We start from the raw sequence: 18,421 nt of genomic DNA on the forward strand, positions 1-18,421 counted from the left end.
ATCTTACACAGTGGCTTCATATCTTACAAATGCGGCTTTATTTTTTCTAATTGTGACATTATATCTCACATTTGGACTTACTACCTCAGAAAGTGGCTTCATATCTCACAAAAGTGGCTTTATTTTTCCTAATTTTGACATTATATCTCACAATACGAGTTTATATTTCACAAAGTGGCTTTATATCTCACAATTTGACTTTATATCTCACAAAGTGGCTACATATCTCACAAATGCGGCTTTATTTTTTCTAATTGTGACATTATATCTCACAATTTGACTTTATATATCACAACATGGCTTTATATCTCACAAATGTGGTTTTATTTCTCCTAATTGTGACATTTTATCTTGAATTTGACTCTATATCTCACAATGTGGCTTCATATCTCACAAATGGATCTTTTTTTTTTTCTTAATTGTGACATTTTTTATAACAATATGACTTTATTTTTCATCAGCGATTTCAGTAGATAGTTCTTCATTATGCAGAATGCGCAAGTCATATTCTGCCACTGAGGAAACAAATAAAAAAGGTTATTTTGGTAATTTCTTACAATTGTGAGATAAAAGGTCAGAATTTCCTTATTTTATTTCTTTATTTTTAGTAAATGTGACTTTAAATCTCACAATGTGACATTGTATCTCACAAATGGGGCTTTATTTTTCCTAATTGTGACATTATATCTCACTATTTGACTTTATATCTCACAACGTGGCCTTGTATCTTACAAATTCGGCTTTATTTTTCCTAATTGTGACATTATATCTCACAAATGTGGCTTCATATCTCACAAACATGGCTTTATTTTTCCTAATTGTGACATTATATCTCGCAATTTGACTTTGTATCTCACAATGTGGCTTTATATCTCACAAATGCAGCCTTATTTTTCCTGATTGTGACACTATAGCTCGCAATTTGACTTTGTATCTCACAAAGTGTTTTCATTTTTCATAAACGCAGCTTTATTTTTCCTAATTGTGACATTTTATCTCACAATTTGACTTTATATCTCACAGTGTGGCTTCATATCTATTTTTCCCATTTCACAATTTGACTCTCTTTCTCATGAATGCGACTTTATATATTCCAGTGTGACTTTTTGTTTCTTATTCTGAAACATTTTCTTATAATTACCAGTTTTATTTTTTACTCTGTCATACTTGATATATGAAGTCAGTACTATACTTTTTACTTTTTTTTTTTTGGTAGTTATGACTATAAATCTCTCCTAATTATGACTTTATGTCTTGCAACATGGCTTCATATATCACAGTTGTGGCTTCATTGCTCCTATTTGTGTAATTTTGTATATCACATAAATGCAACTTTATATATTCCAATGTGACTTTTTATTTCTTACTTTAAACATTTTTGTACAGTTGACAAATATTTTTTTTAGTCTGAGGTGGAGTCAGGTTTCTCTAAAGGAGTATACTTGCACAAACAGAGATCTTTTGCATATGAATATAATTTTCTCGTCCTGAAAGCTGTTGCAGCATTTGTTCCCCAGTGTCTTGGGTCGCTTAACATTCCGTCACACATTGCGCCGATGACATTGATGACTACGGGGTCACTTTGGTGAGACGGAAACATTTTGGGGCTTGTTTTAAATACTCAGGTCACCCTGGTAGTGACTTCCATAATGACAACAGCTTATGCTGCTAAAATAGGCTGACATGGTAACATCATAGACTTACCTTGTCAGGCATGAGTAATAGCAATCTGCACGGCCCGTTAAGAAAGCAAATCTCGTCCCTTGGATCCCATACATGGTTTATTACCTCAAATCCTTCGCAATCCACACCCACTACTTTTGGGAACGAGCCATCTCCTCTGATATATCCAGATATTAGCAATCAGAGACTACAGGAGCATATCAGTATCACATTTAACAAATGTACGTTGCAGTGTTGAGGATCCTCGGTTCAACTCTGGTTACTCAACCTAACAGCTCTTCCTATCTAGTACTTTAAAAGGTTCATCATTTGTCTCTGCTCAGATGGAACTGCTTTGTATGTTTCATTTCCTTCCATTTGCTCAATTTGCACTATGTTTTCCATTAAAGAGAGCGTCTCTGTGCTTCCTATCGTAGAACAGTTTGCTGTTGTTTTCAGTGCACGACCACAGCAAGTCAGAGGGTCGTGTAATTATAGAATTACACCATGATTTCACACCTCGTCTCCAGAAACTATTCTTGGCGCTAATTATTGGAGCGTCGTTATTAAACATGTCGAGTGATCTCACTGTTCTGACTGACAGGGAGCATTATTATTGCATGCTTGTGGAGTTTTACAGCAGTTATTTTTGGCTAATAAAAGAGGGAAGATATTACAAATGTGTTCCCGGTTTGAATAACAGAGAATACATGTACTGGTAAATGTATTCACGATTTTAGAAGAAACTGCTTTTTGCAGGTTTTCCCTTTTTGGTCTCATGGTAGAATCTATGCACACCGCGAACCAAAACCAAAAAGCTGAACATATTTTTCTTGCACGTTTTCATTTGCAAGATAAAACCGGGGAACTGTTATTGTGATAAATGTTAACCTTTAACAGCAGGAATTATCAATAGCACACATGAACATGTTAACTTCTAGTAAAATGTCTTTGTAGAATAAAATGGCATGAGATGAAATCATTGATAAATTTACAGTTGACGCCAAAACTTTACATACACCTTGCAGAATCTGTAAAATGTTCATTATTTTACCAAAATAAGAGGGGTCATACAAAATGCATGTTATTTTTTATTTAGTGCTGACCTGAAAAAGATACTTCACATAAAAGATGTTTACGTACAGACTGCAAGAGATAATAATGGTTGAATTTATGAAAATGACCCTGTTCAAAAGTTTACATACACTTGATTCTTAATACTGTGTTGTTACCTGAATGATCCACAGCTGTGTTTTTTGTTTAGTGATAGTTGTTCATGAGTCCCTTGTTTGTCCTGAACAGTTAAACTGCTTGCTGTTCTTCAGAAAAATCCTTTAGGTCCCACAAATTCTTTGGTTTTCCAGCATTTTTGTGTATTTGAACCCTTTCCAACAATGACTGTTTGATTTTGAGATCAATCTTTTCACACTAAGGACAACTAATGGACTCAATATGACAGAACTATTACAGAAGGTAAAAACGCTTTCAGATGCTCCAGAAGGAAAAACGATGCATTAAGAGATGGGGGTGAAAACTTTTGAACAGAATGAAGATGTGTACATTTTTCTTATTTTGCCTAAGATTTTTTTTTTCCATTTAGTACTGCCCTTCAGAAGCTACAGAAGATACTTACATGTTTCCCAGAAGACAAAATAAGTTCAATTTACTCTGATCTTCAAATTCAAAAAGTTTTCACCCCCTGGCTCTTAATGCATCACGTTTCCTTCTGGAGCATCAGAAAGCATTTGAACCTTCTGTAATAGTTGCATATGAGTCCCTCAGTTGTCCTCAGTGTGAACAGTAGGCAGTTTAACTGTTCAGGACAAACAAGGGACTCATGAACAACTATCACTAAACAAAAAAACACAGCTGTGGATCATTCAGGTAACAACACAGTATTAAGAATAAACAATAAAACTTTTGAACAGGGTCATTTTCATAAATTCAACTATTATTTTCTCTTGTGGTATATACTGTATGTAAATACCTTTTATGTGAAATGTCTTATTCAGGTCAGTACAAAATAAAAAATAACATGCATTTTGTATGATCCCTCTTATTTTGGTAAAATAATTAACCTTTTTGCAGATTCTGCAAAGTGTATGTAAAGTTTTGACTTAAACTGTATAATGTAAAGACTGATACCTATTTCCTCAAAATGTATGCAGGTCCTACTTTTCATACTGTAAGGTGACTGTAAATCAGCTCTTTTTTTCTCAGTGCATATAGTTGTATATTTAATCTCTATGAAACCGTTTTGGACAGTGGAGATTATTATGATAATCATCCACATATATGTACATATGTTGGAAATACAGTTTTTTTGTTCTCTGTAAAATTCGAAAGCAGTAAATGGGAGAGTACCACAAATATTTTTTTGCATTTCCATTTGCTCAAATAGCAAAAGCAAGTGTTTTCACGACTTTCAATCAATGGAAAAAAATGAGAAAGACTGATATCGTCAGTCAGAAGAGAGAACGATTTTACAAATAGACGCGCCATTAGAAACACCCTAAGCATAAGCGTTAACTAGTTTTTTGTAACTTGATGAAAAGGTGATACAATACAAAGTATAGTGTTACAAATGTGCATACATTTAAAAATGTATTTTATCATTTCTGAGAAAATATAGTTTATATATACTATATTTTACCTATAGTAATGTGGTGGACATAGCAGAATTAAAACGTTTCGACAGTACTAAACTTGGAGAAGTATGACTTGAAGAAACAAGTTCTACATATCAGGGAATAAATAGACAATTAATTGAAATTAATGATGTAAATCTTTTATATTGTCAGACTAATGAAATTCCTCTGTGCCGTGGCTGTTCAATTTTTTTTTTGAATTACAATCCAATCCAAGTCTCATTCTAACTATATTCCTTATCCAGTGTCCAATTTCAAAGCAAAGAGACAGTGTTTGAAAATAGCCGTAACAGGAGCATAAATGTTATCACAAAGAATCCAGCAGGTTAATGGGATTTGCTTACTGTGCCTGTAACAGGATATGCCAATAACGGTCTTTGCTTACAGACTCAAGGGGAGAGAAAAAAGAAAGCAAATGTCCAACCCCGGGCTGTGACGGCACGGGCCATGTCACTGGACTCTATCCTCACCATCGAAGCTTGTCCGGCTGCCCCCACAAAGACCGCGTGCCACCAGAAAGTAAGCCGAACACGAATGGCCGTTTGCACATGCGTGTTTGCTACGTGCCGTCTGTGCTGTGGGCATGTTTTACCTTTATTTTCTGTAATGCATACGAGCGCATTTCCTCCTCCACCCAAAGCGGTGGCGCTCGTACGGCCAACCTCTGCTTGTCTGGATTGGTGCTTATGTGTAATTTTAGCCGTTTCTCAATATGGCTGCAATGATCTCTCAGACGCGAAGCAGCTTTTTCATCACTACCTCCAGTCACACCTCTAATTGGATGAGGATCATGTCACAGGCGGGTTCTGATGAGTCAGTTTACTGCAGGCCCAGAGACGTAGCGCTGCAGGATGTGTCATAGACAACCTAATGGCTAGACTCATTGAATTCACCAAAAATAAATGGGCTTTTATTGAAGAGAGCTTTCTTTCCCTCGCACGCCAATGCTTTCACACAACGTGCATGCCATTAACACATTGCATGCCTAGATTCTTCTTTCACCATATGGTGTGGCCGTGATTAACTTTATGATTAACTGATTTGAGCTGGAACGTTTCTTAAGAGCATGTGCATGCTGTTGTCACTGAGCCCGTTCAGCTTAATGGAACACAAGGCTTTCGTACTCACTCTGGTTCCTCCTAACCTTCTCTCGCCCTCTCCTCTCTGTTTGTCCAAGTTCTTGCAATGTATGAGAATGTTCTAAAGTGCCCCACGCCTGGCTGCTCGGGACGCGGCCATGTAAATAGCAACAGGAACTCCCACCGCAGGTGAGTGGCTGGAATGGACGTGGAGAGAAGAAACTGGCGGCACTGTGGGGACTGATGTTGCACTCTTTTTACACACTTTATAAGAAGAATACGTAGCTTTAGATGGAGCCTTGCTTTCAGGAGAAGAGAAGAGGGACTGATTTGTTTGTGTTGTGCTGAGCTCGGCTGGATCGTAGAAACACATAGCTCCAGGCTCAGATATTTTATTTGCACATTGGCACTTTTGACATGCAGACTGGAGATTCAGGATTCTGTTCCCACATGGAACAAGGGACATGGTGAACTTTTGAAACCTTTAAAGCCTCTAAAAATGTAGAAATAAGCAATTATATAAAATAATATGGTCACATTTTATTTTAAGGTCCAATTCTCGCTGTTAACAAACAATTAACTATGACTTATGCCTCATAAACTCCTAATTTGCTGCTTATTATTAGTTATTAAGGTAGTTAAGTTTAGATATTGGGTAGGATCCCAGCAAGCAATAGTCGTCATTTCAACGTCTAGTTTAACTATAGACCCGATATAGTCCGGCTATTTGTAACCCACTTCTAGACCAAATAATCTTGAATTTAGTTACATGTCATTTTTACTTGCAAAATGATATTTCATCATGTAAGCACTTGTGAGATATATGATATTTCATCATGTAAGCAAAGTCAACAGCGTTTACAAGGTGTTTGGTTTTATTTCTATATTTCTATATATTTATATATATATATATATATATATATATTTTTATAGTCTATTCTAGGGCTATGTTTAGACGTCTATTAAATTTTTACTGACAGCCCGATGACAACCTTATTTTAGCCTAGACGTCTAGGCTGTGTTTCAACGGCTAATATACGTTTTTTAGACCAAAAATTGCTTGCTGGGATTAGAGATGTAGAATATGGTCATGTAGAATATATGCTTTATACTAATAAACAGACAATATGTTATAATAGGCATGCTAATAAGCAACTAGTTAATGGTGTGAATTGGTCTCTATGTTAAAGTGTTACCAATAATATAGATGTAAAAAGTATGGTAATATAATTATTTTTAAATATTTATTAATACTGATTTATCTGTATTTAACTAATACTTATTATTATTATTAGGATGTGTAGTTAGATAGTTAGGATATGTACTAGATGTATTAATCGTTATTTATTGAAACCCATAAAAAAAGTCTAAAAATTAAACATGTCTAATTCTAATTAATAAATCTATTTAATATTTATTTTATATCTACTTGATACTGATATATCTCAAAAAATAGATATATTTGATAGTTGATAGTTAAGATGTGCACTAGATGCATACTACTTTTTTCTTTAACTAAAGTGTTATCAATAATCTGAATATTAAAATAAATATTTATGAATATTTATTTCATTGTATTTAATTTACAGTGTATATGTATATATATATATATATATATATACACTTAACCTTTATTTATTGAAAAGTCAAAAAATTAAAAAATATCTAATTCTAATTAGTATTAATAAATCTATTTAATATTTCTTTAATTATATTTAATTGATACTGATATATCTAAAAAAGGAATATTTTTAAACAGTTATAAAGCTAAATAAAGATATTATTATTATTGTTATTATTATTATTATTATTATTATTATTATTATTATTATTATTATTATTATTATTATTATGTGTAGTTAGATAGTTACAATGTGTACTAGATGCATACTACTTAAACAAAAGTGTTACCAATAATCTGAATATTAAAATAAGCCAGAGAATGTGGTATTTCATTTTATGAAACCCATAAAGGTGTAAACACTAAAAATGTCTAATTCTAATTAATAAATCTATTTAATATTTTTTTAATTGTATTTAATTGATACTGACATATCTAAAAAAAACGTTGTACATTTTTTTAAACAGTTCTGTAAATAAAGGTTATATTATTATTATTATTATTATTATTATTATTATTATGTGTAGTTAAATTGTTAGGATGTGTACTAGATGCATACTATTTTTTTTTTTTTTTTTTTTTTTTGCTAAATCGTTACTAATAATGTAAATATAAAATAAATATGGTAATATATTTATTTATAAATATTTAATTTACACTATATATGCGTGTGTGTACAAAATTTAATAATAATAATCAGAATAACAATTTTATATGTATAAGAAGCTATAGAATTTAGTATTTCTATTGAAACCCATAAAAGCCTAAAAATTAATATAATATATGTAATCTAATTAATATATCTCTGATATATTTTATGTTTTAACAAGATAAAACAGAATTTGGCCTCTCCAAATCTCAATTTTCTTAAGATTGAGAGCTCCTCATGTACAAACAATAACAGACTTACACTTAAGCAGTTAAGATGTGCCTCCATGTGCATATGGTGTACATTCAGACAGATGCAGTCTCCACCCGAAGTTGCTGCAGGCCATGTTATATGGAACAGCTCCTATGGGACAAGCACACACACACGCACACACACACACACACATACACACACTATTAGAAGGGCTGAGCTGAAGAAAACAAAAATGTATAATAGGGGAATATAACAACCTTGTACAGTATATATGGTTTGTCTACACATTCCTCATCTCATGGTTGTCATGGCAACTCAGCATAGTGACAGCCGTCCTTCTGTCTGTCAGTCAGCACTCACTCACTTGCTTCAAATTCCATTCCTGCAAATGCACAAGTGCTTATATGCTTTATGTGTTTCTGAAATTGCAGAGCGTGAGGGTTTTATGTTTGTGTTTTTGTCTCACGTTGGTTATTTTTTATTTTTGAGAGTGACTGAATGGTTTCCGCGCAAGCAGAAGACAATAAGAAAATCGTAGACAGTTCCCAAGTATACAAAGGATTACGTAGAGAGAGAGATTGAAATACAACAGAAAAGTGGGAGAAATGAGACAGAAATGAGGGATAAACAAATGGAGAGAAAGATAGAGAGAGTAATGAGAGGAAGAAAGAGAGCAGGAGAGAAAGGAGGAAAAAAAGGAGAGCAAGGGAGCGTAGCTGGATGTTCTGAAGCTCAGTTTGGTGTAGTGTGTCTCTCTGAAATGACTGCGGTATCTCGCTGTGAGGAGCTTTCTGAAGCCAGCCAGCCAGAAATGCCCAGCAGATATCTGCAAAGCTTTGCCTTCATACTATAGAACTAGGCCACATGAAATGCATAATTCATACATAAATATCCCCATGTACCGCACACGCGCATACCAGGATTTTGCAAACACGTTGGAAGTCTGTATTGAGAGAATGTCATAAAAAGGCCGACTATTCTCTCTGACAGACTTGTCTCCATATGCTGGTATTATACATTCCCTCATATCTCACTTTGTTCTTCAACTTCTGCTATCTGCTAGGGCATGTGTGTGCGTTTGAGAGTGCGTCTGTGTGTGTGTGTGCCCTTACATGCTGCTTGTAACGTAATGTTAACACTACATAAATTGCTCTGCTGCTGTTGCAGTCTCTCGGGATGTCCCATAGCCGCCGCCGAGAAGATGGCAAAGGTTCAGGAGAAACATCACTCCTGCGACAGCTCCAAGTCCAACCAGGCATCAGACCGTGTCCTGAGGTACTTTGTGACCCTCCGTGCCATATGTTTAGTAAAGACATTATTATTGTTGGAACTGTACATTAATTCATTTCATATTTACAAGAGTGCCATTTATAATCGTGATTAATCGCATCCCAAATAAAAGTTTTTGTTTATATAATATATGTGTGTACTGTGTATATTTATTATGCATATTTAAAAACACATGAAAATATTTACATGTATTTGTATACATGAATATATTTATATGAATGTAATTTGTATTATATGTATAATATATAAACATAATATTTTTTTCTTAAATATACACATGCATGTAGGTATATTTATATATACATAATAAATATACACAGTACACACACATTATGTATACAAAAACATTTGTTTTGGATACGATTAATCATTGCCCAGCACTAATTTACAACTATTATTATAGTGCCTTTACAGAATATATTTCTGCTTTAAAAATAATTATAGACTTTAAATTTGTATTACTTTTATCCTTCTTTTAAAACAATTTTTCACTAATGTATCTTGGCCTATTTTTTAACCTTTCAGTTGATATATTACATAATTATAATAACATAATTGTGATTTATTTAAACATTTAATTGTATATTAAATAAGTTTATATTAGGGCTGGCAAACGATTAATCATGATTAATCTCATACAAAATAAATGTTTGAGTTTGCCTAATATATGTGTGTGTACTGTGTGTAATTATTATGTATATATGAATACACACAAATTAATGTATATATTTAAGAGAAATATGTTATGTACAAATTTTTTTTGTATCTAATATAAATTCTAAAAAAAAGATAATAAATACATATACATATATTTTTTACATAAATATTTCTTAAATATATACATGAATGTGCTTGTATTTATAAATTATATATATATATATATATATATATATTGCATTTACATTTATATATATATATAAATAAATATATATATATATTAGGGGTGTCAAATCGATTAATCACAATTAGTCACATCCAAAATAAATTGCGATTAATCATCTTGTGTGTGTGTGTGTGTGTGTGTGTTACTAAATTTGATTTGGGTAACTTAAAAATATATATTAAATAATTTATAAGTTAAATACTTCATTTTTGAACATAGACGTGAAAATGCACCATACAAAATTACATTGTTAGAATTCACAAACGCTCTGCAATACAGACCTAAGGTTGATCTCTTTTTAAGCTGAATATAGTATAAAAAAAGTTATAGAAGCTTAAATTTGCTTTAAAGGAAATTTACAAATTTTATATAAAATAAATATGTAAAAAATAATTTAACCCATAATTGCTATAACATTAAAGCCACATGTCTGAATAAGTTACGTTCCAAATTTGAAGTTGATTTAAAAAAAGACTAAGGTTTCTCAATTCTGATTAGGTGTTATACCAAAAATAGCCACCAAAAATGCACTGGTCTAAACAGCCTCAGACCTTTCCAACAATGTGTATATTGTCAAGATTATAAAACGTTTTGATTGTAAAATACCGTACTAATATATTTTTGTAATATGACACTTGACACCACCCCATAAAGGGAAGGAGACCCCTAAAAGATTTTTAGTACAATGGAAAAATACCATTTCCATGATAACACAATGTCTGATTTCAAAGACATGTGATGTTCATGATTGTTACCGATCACGTTGATGATTACAAAAATATATGATATGTAAGTAAGACAGCAGGACGGTGACATTTAGGGGGTTAAGTACAATATATATCCAGGACTCTGATACCCTTCCCTTTTTAATTCTTCCAGACCCATGTGCTTCGTAAAACAGCTGGAGATCCCACAGTATGGGTACAAAAACAACGTCCCAACCAGTACTCCACGATCCAACCTGGCCAAGGAGCTGGAGAAGTACTCTAAAGCCAGCTTCGACTACAGCAGCAGTTACGACAACCAGCCTCATGCCTACGGCAAGAGGTCCCTCACCCCGAAGAACCATGGGCGAGACACCTCACCCAAAGGATTTGATGGCAAGCCTGGCTGTGTTATTCTTGTCCTCTGTCATTGATACTGGTGTGGAAGTAGGAGTCAGAATTGATAAACTGGTCTTTCTCTGGGGGATCAGATGGAAATAAGATTAGAATTAGTTTGTACTGCCAGACGTCCTTGCGGTATTTTCCATTAAAAAAGAATTTCTTTTCTATTTTCTATTTTGAAGTAAAGACCTTCTCTTAATAAAAGCTTTAGTTTGAATTTTTTACAGGCAGTCATCGAGTTCAGCGTTCCTTTATTGGAAATCCTACTCTACTTATTGGCTTCTGAAATGATTAATAACCTAGGTACACAAACCCGATGAAGGGATTTCCAATTTGAATGCAGCTCCTTTAATTTAATTATGGCTGGATAGTTATTTTTGACCATCAAATGTACATTTGTGAAGAATATATGAATATATATAAACATTTGATCTTATTTCTTGATATTATATATAAAATGTTGCAACCATAAGAGTTTGGCTGATTGAAATTAATAGGACGTTCTCTCATCAGTTAAAAATAGCAAAATACGTGTGCATTTATTACTATTAAAAGCAGTTGTGTAGGTGTTAACCTTTTCATTACTGGTCCACAGTGAAAAATGCAGATAGATGTTTGAATGACGTCTGGATGTGTGTTTGACAGTTTTCTCAAACATGATGTTTCTCCGTCTTCATTTTTGGAGGTTTTTGTGTTTGGTAATGTGCAGCGTTGTAGCTCGCAACCGCAGCCCTGGTCTTGATAAATGAGCGCACTTACATTTGTGAAGGAATCAAATTAACTGGAACGATTTTGTTCAAAATGGTAGCAGTTGATTTCACGCCCAAGCCAGAAATTGTAGAGATTTCCTGTCAACAGAATTCGGCGGGATATTTTGGTACGGTTTCATTAGCTGTGCTTAAAATAACTCATTTTCATTATAACACATGGTTATTACATCAGGACAGTCTTGATTGCCCATAAGGAGCATTACAGCATGCCCTGCAGTGATAATATAGACAATGTTATTGAAATCAGAACACATACCACATCTCGGAAATTAAAGAGCATTCTTGCAAGTGATGTTACTTGCCTGTATGCTTTATCAAAGAAATTTCGTTTTTGATAGATGAGACAAATGAAGAAAATTAAGCTTGGGAAAAAAAAATAATGAGAATAACATTTAATTAATGTTAGGAATTAACTGCACTTCATTTAGACTCAGTTGGCAACATCAATTAGTTACACCCAGTTTAGTTGTAATGACAGCATTGCTATTTGTCTCAATGCAGAATTAGATGAAAAATAAGATCAAATGGGAGAGTAGTATAAATCTTGAGTAAGTGGTTATAACTGCATTTTAGCAGCTGATTTGTCACCTTCCAGTACTGAAGATAATAACAGTTCCTTAGTCAATACCAGATTTTTGTGTTCACAAATGTTGTGTCTGCTGTATAAATGCTTCCCATGTAGGTCTTAGATTTCATGTTAACAATGTGTAGCCCTCAGCATGAAACCTAGATACACTGTCAAACCATTTCTCCCTCTCTCCTCCACTCTCTCTCACTCTCACACTCAATTTCTCACAGCATTCATCATGAAACATCAGATCATCTAAGAAGTGTGTGTGTGCGTGCGTGTGTGTGTCTGTCTGTCTGTCTGTCATCTATCTATCTATCTATCTATCTATCTATCTATCTATCCATCTATCATTCTGTCGCTCTATCATTCTATTGGTTTATATATAGTTCTATCATTTATCTATCTATCGTTCTATCTATCATCTATCATTCTATATTTTGTTACATCTATCTTCCTAGTAATCTATCATTTTATCTATCTATCTATCTATCTATCTATCTATCTATCTATCTATCTATCTATCTATCTATCATTCTATCTATCGTTCTATCTATTGTTCTATCATTCTATCAGTTTATATATCATTCTAACTATCTATCTATCCTTTTATCTGTTGTTCTATTCAATCGCTCTATCATTCTGTCGTTTTATTGGTTTATATATCGTTCTATCCATCTATCATTCTATCACTCTATCATTCTATTATTCTATCGGTTTATATATAGTTCTATCTATCTATCTATCATTGTTCTATCATCTATCATTCTATATTTTGTTACATCTATCTTCCTAGTAATCTATCATTCTATCATTTTATCTATCTATCTATCATTCTATCTGTTGTTCTGTTCCATTGCTCTATGATTCTATTGGTTTATATATCATTCTATCATTTTATCTATTTATCATCTATCTCTGGTTCTATACGTTGTTCTATCATTCTATCGTTCTATCGGTTTATATATCATTCTGTCTATCTATCTATCCTTCTATGTGTTGTTCTATTCTATCACTATCATTCTATCTTTCTGTTGGTTTATATATCATTCTATCATTCTATCTATCTATCTATTGTTCTATTATTCTATCGATCTATTGGTTTATATATTGTTCTTTCATTCATTTTCATTTTATCTTCTCTGTTCTATCATCTCTCTGTTCTATTATTTTGTCTGTGTATTGTTCTATCTGTCTGTCTTTCCAATCCCCATCCATTCATCCTTCCATCCAAGTTCATAGTGGCCATCTGACCTGGTGTATGTGTATGTGTGCAGCCAAGCGCTACTGTAAGACCTCAAGCCCGGCCAGCAGCACCACGAGCAGCTACGCTCCCAGCAGCAGCAGCAGTCTCAGCTGTGGAGGAGGAGGAGGAGGGGGAGGAGGAGGGGGAGGAGGAAGCAGCGCCAGCAGCACCTGCAGCAAGAGCAGCTTCGACTACACGCACGACATGGAAGCCGCCCACATGGCCGCCACCGCCATCCTCAACCTGTCCACGCGCTGCAGAGAGATGCCCCAGAGCCTCACCGGGAAAGGCCCGGAGCTCCTGGCACAGGTGAGGGTCGACAACTTTTTCCTGCCAGTTCCTCTCTCATCCTCACCCACTTGCACTGCTAATATTATATTTTTCAGTCTCTCACTGGGTATTTCTTAGTTTCTCTGCACTGCCTTCCAGTACGACTGTGCTGTATGACGGTAAAGGTTGTGCACCGAAATGAGGGCAGGCAAGTTTAGAGTCATTCGGGCAAACCCCAGGTCCTCGCCTCCGAGCTTTCGAACTCATTTGCACAGGGTGCGATTTCACACGGTGAATGACAGCAGCACCTCTGAGAGCTCCTGCAGGTCTCTCTGCTAGACTCTGGGTCATCATATAAGCCTAATGGTCTGAACGAGCCACGATTGCTTTAGTGACACATCGATTTCAGACATAATCTGTATGGTGATAATGAGAGTGCAGGGCTGGAGGAAACCAGAGGTAGCTGGCAGCTGCTGAAACGCTAGGGTAGCGGTGCCCCTACCCTCTCTCACTGAGACAAGTAGAATTAATGTCGATTTCAGCTGTGGTCCAGGCCAAGCCAGCTCTCCCCAGCATCTCTTTGGGTACATAGGAAAGACAATGACCTCTCTTTAAGGACAGTGAGGCAGCAGGCTGGAGGGAGTAGGGATGAGAATGAAAGAAAGAGAGAAAGAGGGACAGAGGTAGTGAGGAGCTGCAGGGCTCTATATATTCACTAATAAGCAGCTGTGCATTGAGATGTAGGGCAGCGCAAAGAAGATATGCTCACACTCTCTTCTCTCGTATCTTTTCTCCACCCATCCTTTCCCAGACTGTAAAAATATAGTTAACTGTTTCCATGTTTTTTAGCTGAGTTCATCTACTTAATTATAAATAAATATATTAATTGAACGTTAAATGTTATCAAAATTTGCCATCATTGCAAATCTAGAAATACTTTTTTTTTAGCTTAAGAAAATGGAAATAAATTGTTCAGTGCTATGCACTGCATTTAAAATAATAATATACCATTCTAATTTAGTATATTTTAATATGTTACATATTCCTGTAATGCAAATCTGAATTTTCAGCAGCCATTACTCCAGTTTTCAAAGACGCATAAACCTTCATAAATCACTCTAATTTGGTGCTCAAGAAATATTATTTATCAATGCTAAAATCATTTGTGCTGCTTAAAGGGTTACTTCACCCCAAAATGAAAAATTGTCATTAATCACCTACCCCCATGTCCTTCCAAACCCGTAAAAGCTTAGTTCGCCTTGGTCAATTTAAGATATTCTGGATGAAAACCGGGAGGTTTGTGTCTGTCCCATTGACTGCCAAGTAAACACCACTGTCAAGGTCCAGGCCAAAAAAGTATGAAAGACGTCGTCAAAATAGTCCATCTTGCCATCCGCGTCACCGTAGCGCCATTTTGAAGAGTATCCGCTGGATGCAAACAGTGTATGCTCTTCTGTGTCAGCTACACCACATGGATACGTTTTCTGCATTTATTTACGCTTTGATTCAAACGAAAACAGCGTATCCGAGTGACACAGAACGGCGCAGTTTGCGCCAAGTGGATATTCTCCAAAATCCCGCCACGGTGACGCAGAGGAGACGAATTGTTGAATAAAGTCGTTATTTTTGTTTTCCTTCAGTACGAAACGTATTCTTGTAGCTTTGTAAAACTATGCTTGAACCATTAATGGCAGATGAGCTATTTTGACGACATCTTTCATACTTTTCTGGGCCTTGACAGTGGTATTTACTTGGCAGTCAATGGAACAGTCACAAACTTCCCGGTTTTCATCCAAAATATCTTAAATTGTATTCCGAAGACGAATGAAGCTTTTACGGGTTTGGAACGACATTGGGGTAAGTGATTAATGACAAAATTTTCATTTTGGGGTGGAGTAACCCTTTAACGTTGTTGTCAAAACTTGTTTTTTCAAGACTCTTTAATGAATGTAAGGTTAAAAAGAACAGCATTTGTTTGAAATAGAAATATTTTTTATTGTCTTTTTCACTTCTGATCAATTTAATGCAAAAAAAAAAAAAAAAAAAAAAAAACATACTGACCCCAATCTTTAATGGTAGTGAACATACAGAACAAAGTGTTTGTTGTGTCATAATATGCCACATGACCTTAAGACTTCATACAGTACATGAAACGTGACAAGGGTAGCAAACAACTAACTACCTAACTAATCATTTTAAGCAGAGGTACAAATACAGCTTGACATCACCAGACATTAATTACCACACGTGACAACAAAATCAGCAACAACAGTGTAAATAAAGCTGGCAAACGGTCAAACAATGCAACTGTATTAATTATTCATGCCTAGCGCAGGGAAGAGGGAAGAAGGCTAATGGGAATGAACCACAAAACTACTGTTTCAGTCTAGGCATTTGAACACACAATTAATGTCACATGTGGTGGTTCTCCTTTGAGATCTCTAGCTTATGTTTTTGTTGTTTAAAGTAGGCATGAAACAGAAATTGCAATTGTTTTTGTTGTGTCGTTACGTATTTCTGAAATGTGAAAAATAATGTGCGTGAATTAAAAAACAAAGATGTGCATGGATAAATCATTTATAAAAAACACTGCAATATTCCAAAAAATAACAATTCTCAATATTGATTTCATGGTGTTACCAAAAATACAATTTAATACTTGTATCATTTGTTTGTTTGTTTTTTTCAGAATTTATATAAAAAAGAATTTATAATAAATTAAATATAATAATAAAATTAATTAAATATAGTATATTATAAATGAAAAAAATAAATTAAATAATGTAATAATATATTAAAATAAATTTAAAAAAACAACAACTTTTTTTTACTACTTTAAAAATCTATTTAACAGTGCATATGAACCATGTACCCATCATCTGTCATCCTTCCCTTCCGTATCTCACTGTTTTTCTCTCATCTTTTTTACTTCTTAATTATTCTCTTTATTCTCTTATCAATCGTCCTCTCTCTTCTCTCTTTCATGGCAGAGCCCTGATGACAGAGATGGGGATGAGAACGGAACCCTGGATCTGAGCCGGGCTGGAGGGATGGGGGAGGGCAGCGGAGGCACAGTGCTGACCCCCCTGCAGCCCATGTCGCCCCAGCGGCAGGCCCTGCTCAACAGCCACTGCTACCAGATGAGCACGGCAGACTGCTGGGACCTGCCTGTGGACTACACCAAGATCAAACGCCTGGACGAGGACCACAAGGAGGTACTACCCCTCCCCCCACCCAGGCAACCCCTTGAGTCTGGCCAGAGATGGACTAGAGCACTTACGTCACATTACATAAAGTGAATTTAGATGATAGTTAACATCTTTTTTTGGCTCATCGCATTTGTTGCACTGGAGAATGTGATCAGCATCTAAACAAAAGAGTATCTGAGAGTTTTGCAGTAGCAATTAGCATTTTGTATTATTATTAAGAGGATAATGCAAAAGTGATTAAAGAGCTAATAGTAATTTCTTCATTGTTAAAATACCTTCTCTTATTCCAGTTTAACATGCAGACTCAAAAGTCATTCTTATGGCTGATTCCCATGAAAAGTGTAAATACCATCAACCCAGCTCACAAAAAACGTTTAAAGAATTAAGTTATGAAAACTTTATTTCTGAATGTTCTTTGATAGTTTAAAACGTCCATTTTTGAACTGAAGGAAACATTCCATCTTATTGTTTTGAAAATATTACTGGAGCTTTAGTTTTGAATGTTCTCTAAACATTCTGAAACTGATAGTAACGTTCCATGAACGATGTATAAATAATGTTTGTGTGCTAACGTTTTGAGAAAGCTGGAAAAAGATTGTTGCGTTTGAGCATCCCGACACAGCAACAATGGCGTTTATGTTTTTCCCCCAATTTTTTTTTTAATCATTTTTTTTTCTGTTTTGAATTTTTCTAGATTCCTTTTTAATGGTTAAATGAAATTAATGAAACTTATAAAATTAATTTTTAGTGGCCTATAAAATGTATTATTTTTTTCTCTGGTTCTGTTTTATTGTTACCAAATTAATGTATAATTGTTTGAATGCATAAAAACAACTTCATTGTTTTTTTCCCCCCCCAGAAATTTTGTGTTGTGTATTTTATTTTTTCTGGTTATCAGATTAAGGCATAAAACCCATCTTTTAATCAAATTATATTTTTTTTGGCAAACAAGAGGGTTTACTACTGAAATTAAAACATGTTTTTTTTTTTTTTTTTTTAAACAATTTCAGTAGTAATAGTAGTAGTATTACGTATATTCTACTGCACTACGGTAAAATTCTGACAATTTCTTCAAGTTAAACCAAACTTTTATTTTGACGGGTTACCAAAGGACTTTTTAAGTTGATGATGATTAAGATATGATGATAGTTTTACTCAAATGAAATGGCAAAATGCTGTATTTTCAGAGCAGTTTTGGTGATGTTGT

The 18,421-nt window shown here is 34.4% G+C and overlaps 1 protein-coding gene across 3 annotated transcripts in view; it reads left to right on the top strand.

Annotated features, from left to right (window-relative positions):
* myt1la (myelin transcription factor 1-like, a) overlaps positions 1 to 18,421 on the top strand; it is a 78,808-nt gene that overhangs the window by 47,727 nt on the left and 12,660 nt on the right. For all 3 annotated transcript variants that reach the window (XM_051138677.1, XM_051138679.1, XM_051138680.1), the window contains 6 exons: positions 4,698 to 4,829; positions 5,488 to 5,578; positions 9,040 to 9,147; positions 10,925 to 11,145; positions 13,767 to 14,044; positions 16,996 to 17,220. In XM_051138677.1, the coding sequence (XP_050994634.1) occupies positions 4,698 to 4,829; positions 5,488 to 5,578; positions 9,040 to 9,147; positions 10,925 to 11,145; positions 13,767 to 14,044; positions 16,996 to 17,220 (1,055 nt within the window). The remainder of the gene's footprint in view (positions 1 to 4,697; positions 4,830 to 5,487; positions 5,579 to 9,039; positions 9,148 to 10,924; positions 11,146 to 13,766; positions 14,045 to 16,995; positions 17,221 to 18,421) is intronic.

Source organism: Labeo rohita, chromosome 20 (genome assembly GCF_022985175.1).
Source record: "Labeo rohita strain BAU-BD-2019 chromosome 20, IGBB_LRoh.1.0, whole genome shotgun sequence".
Classification (NCBI taxonomy): domain Eukaryota; kingdom Metazoa; phylum Chordata; class Actinopteri; order Cypriniformes; family Cyprinidae; genus Labeo; species Labeo rohita.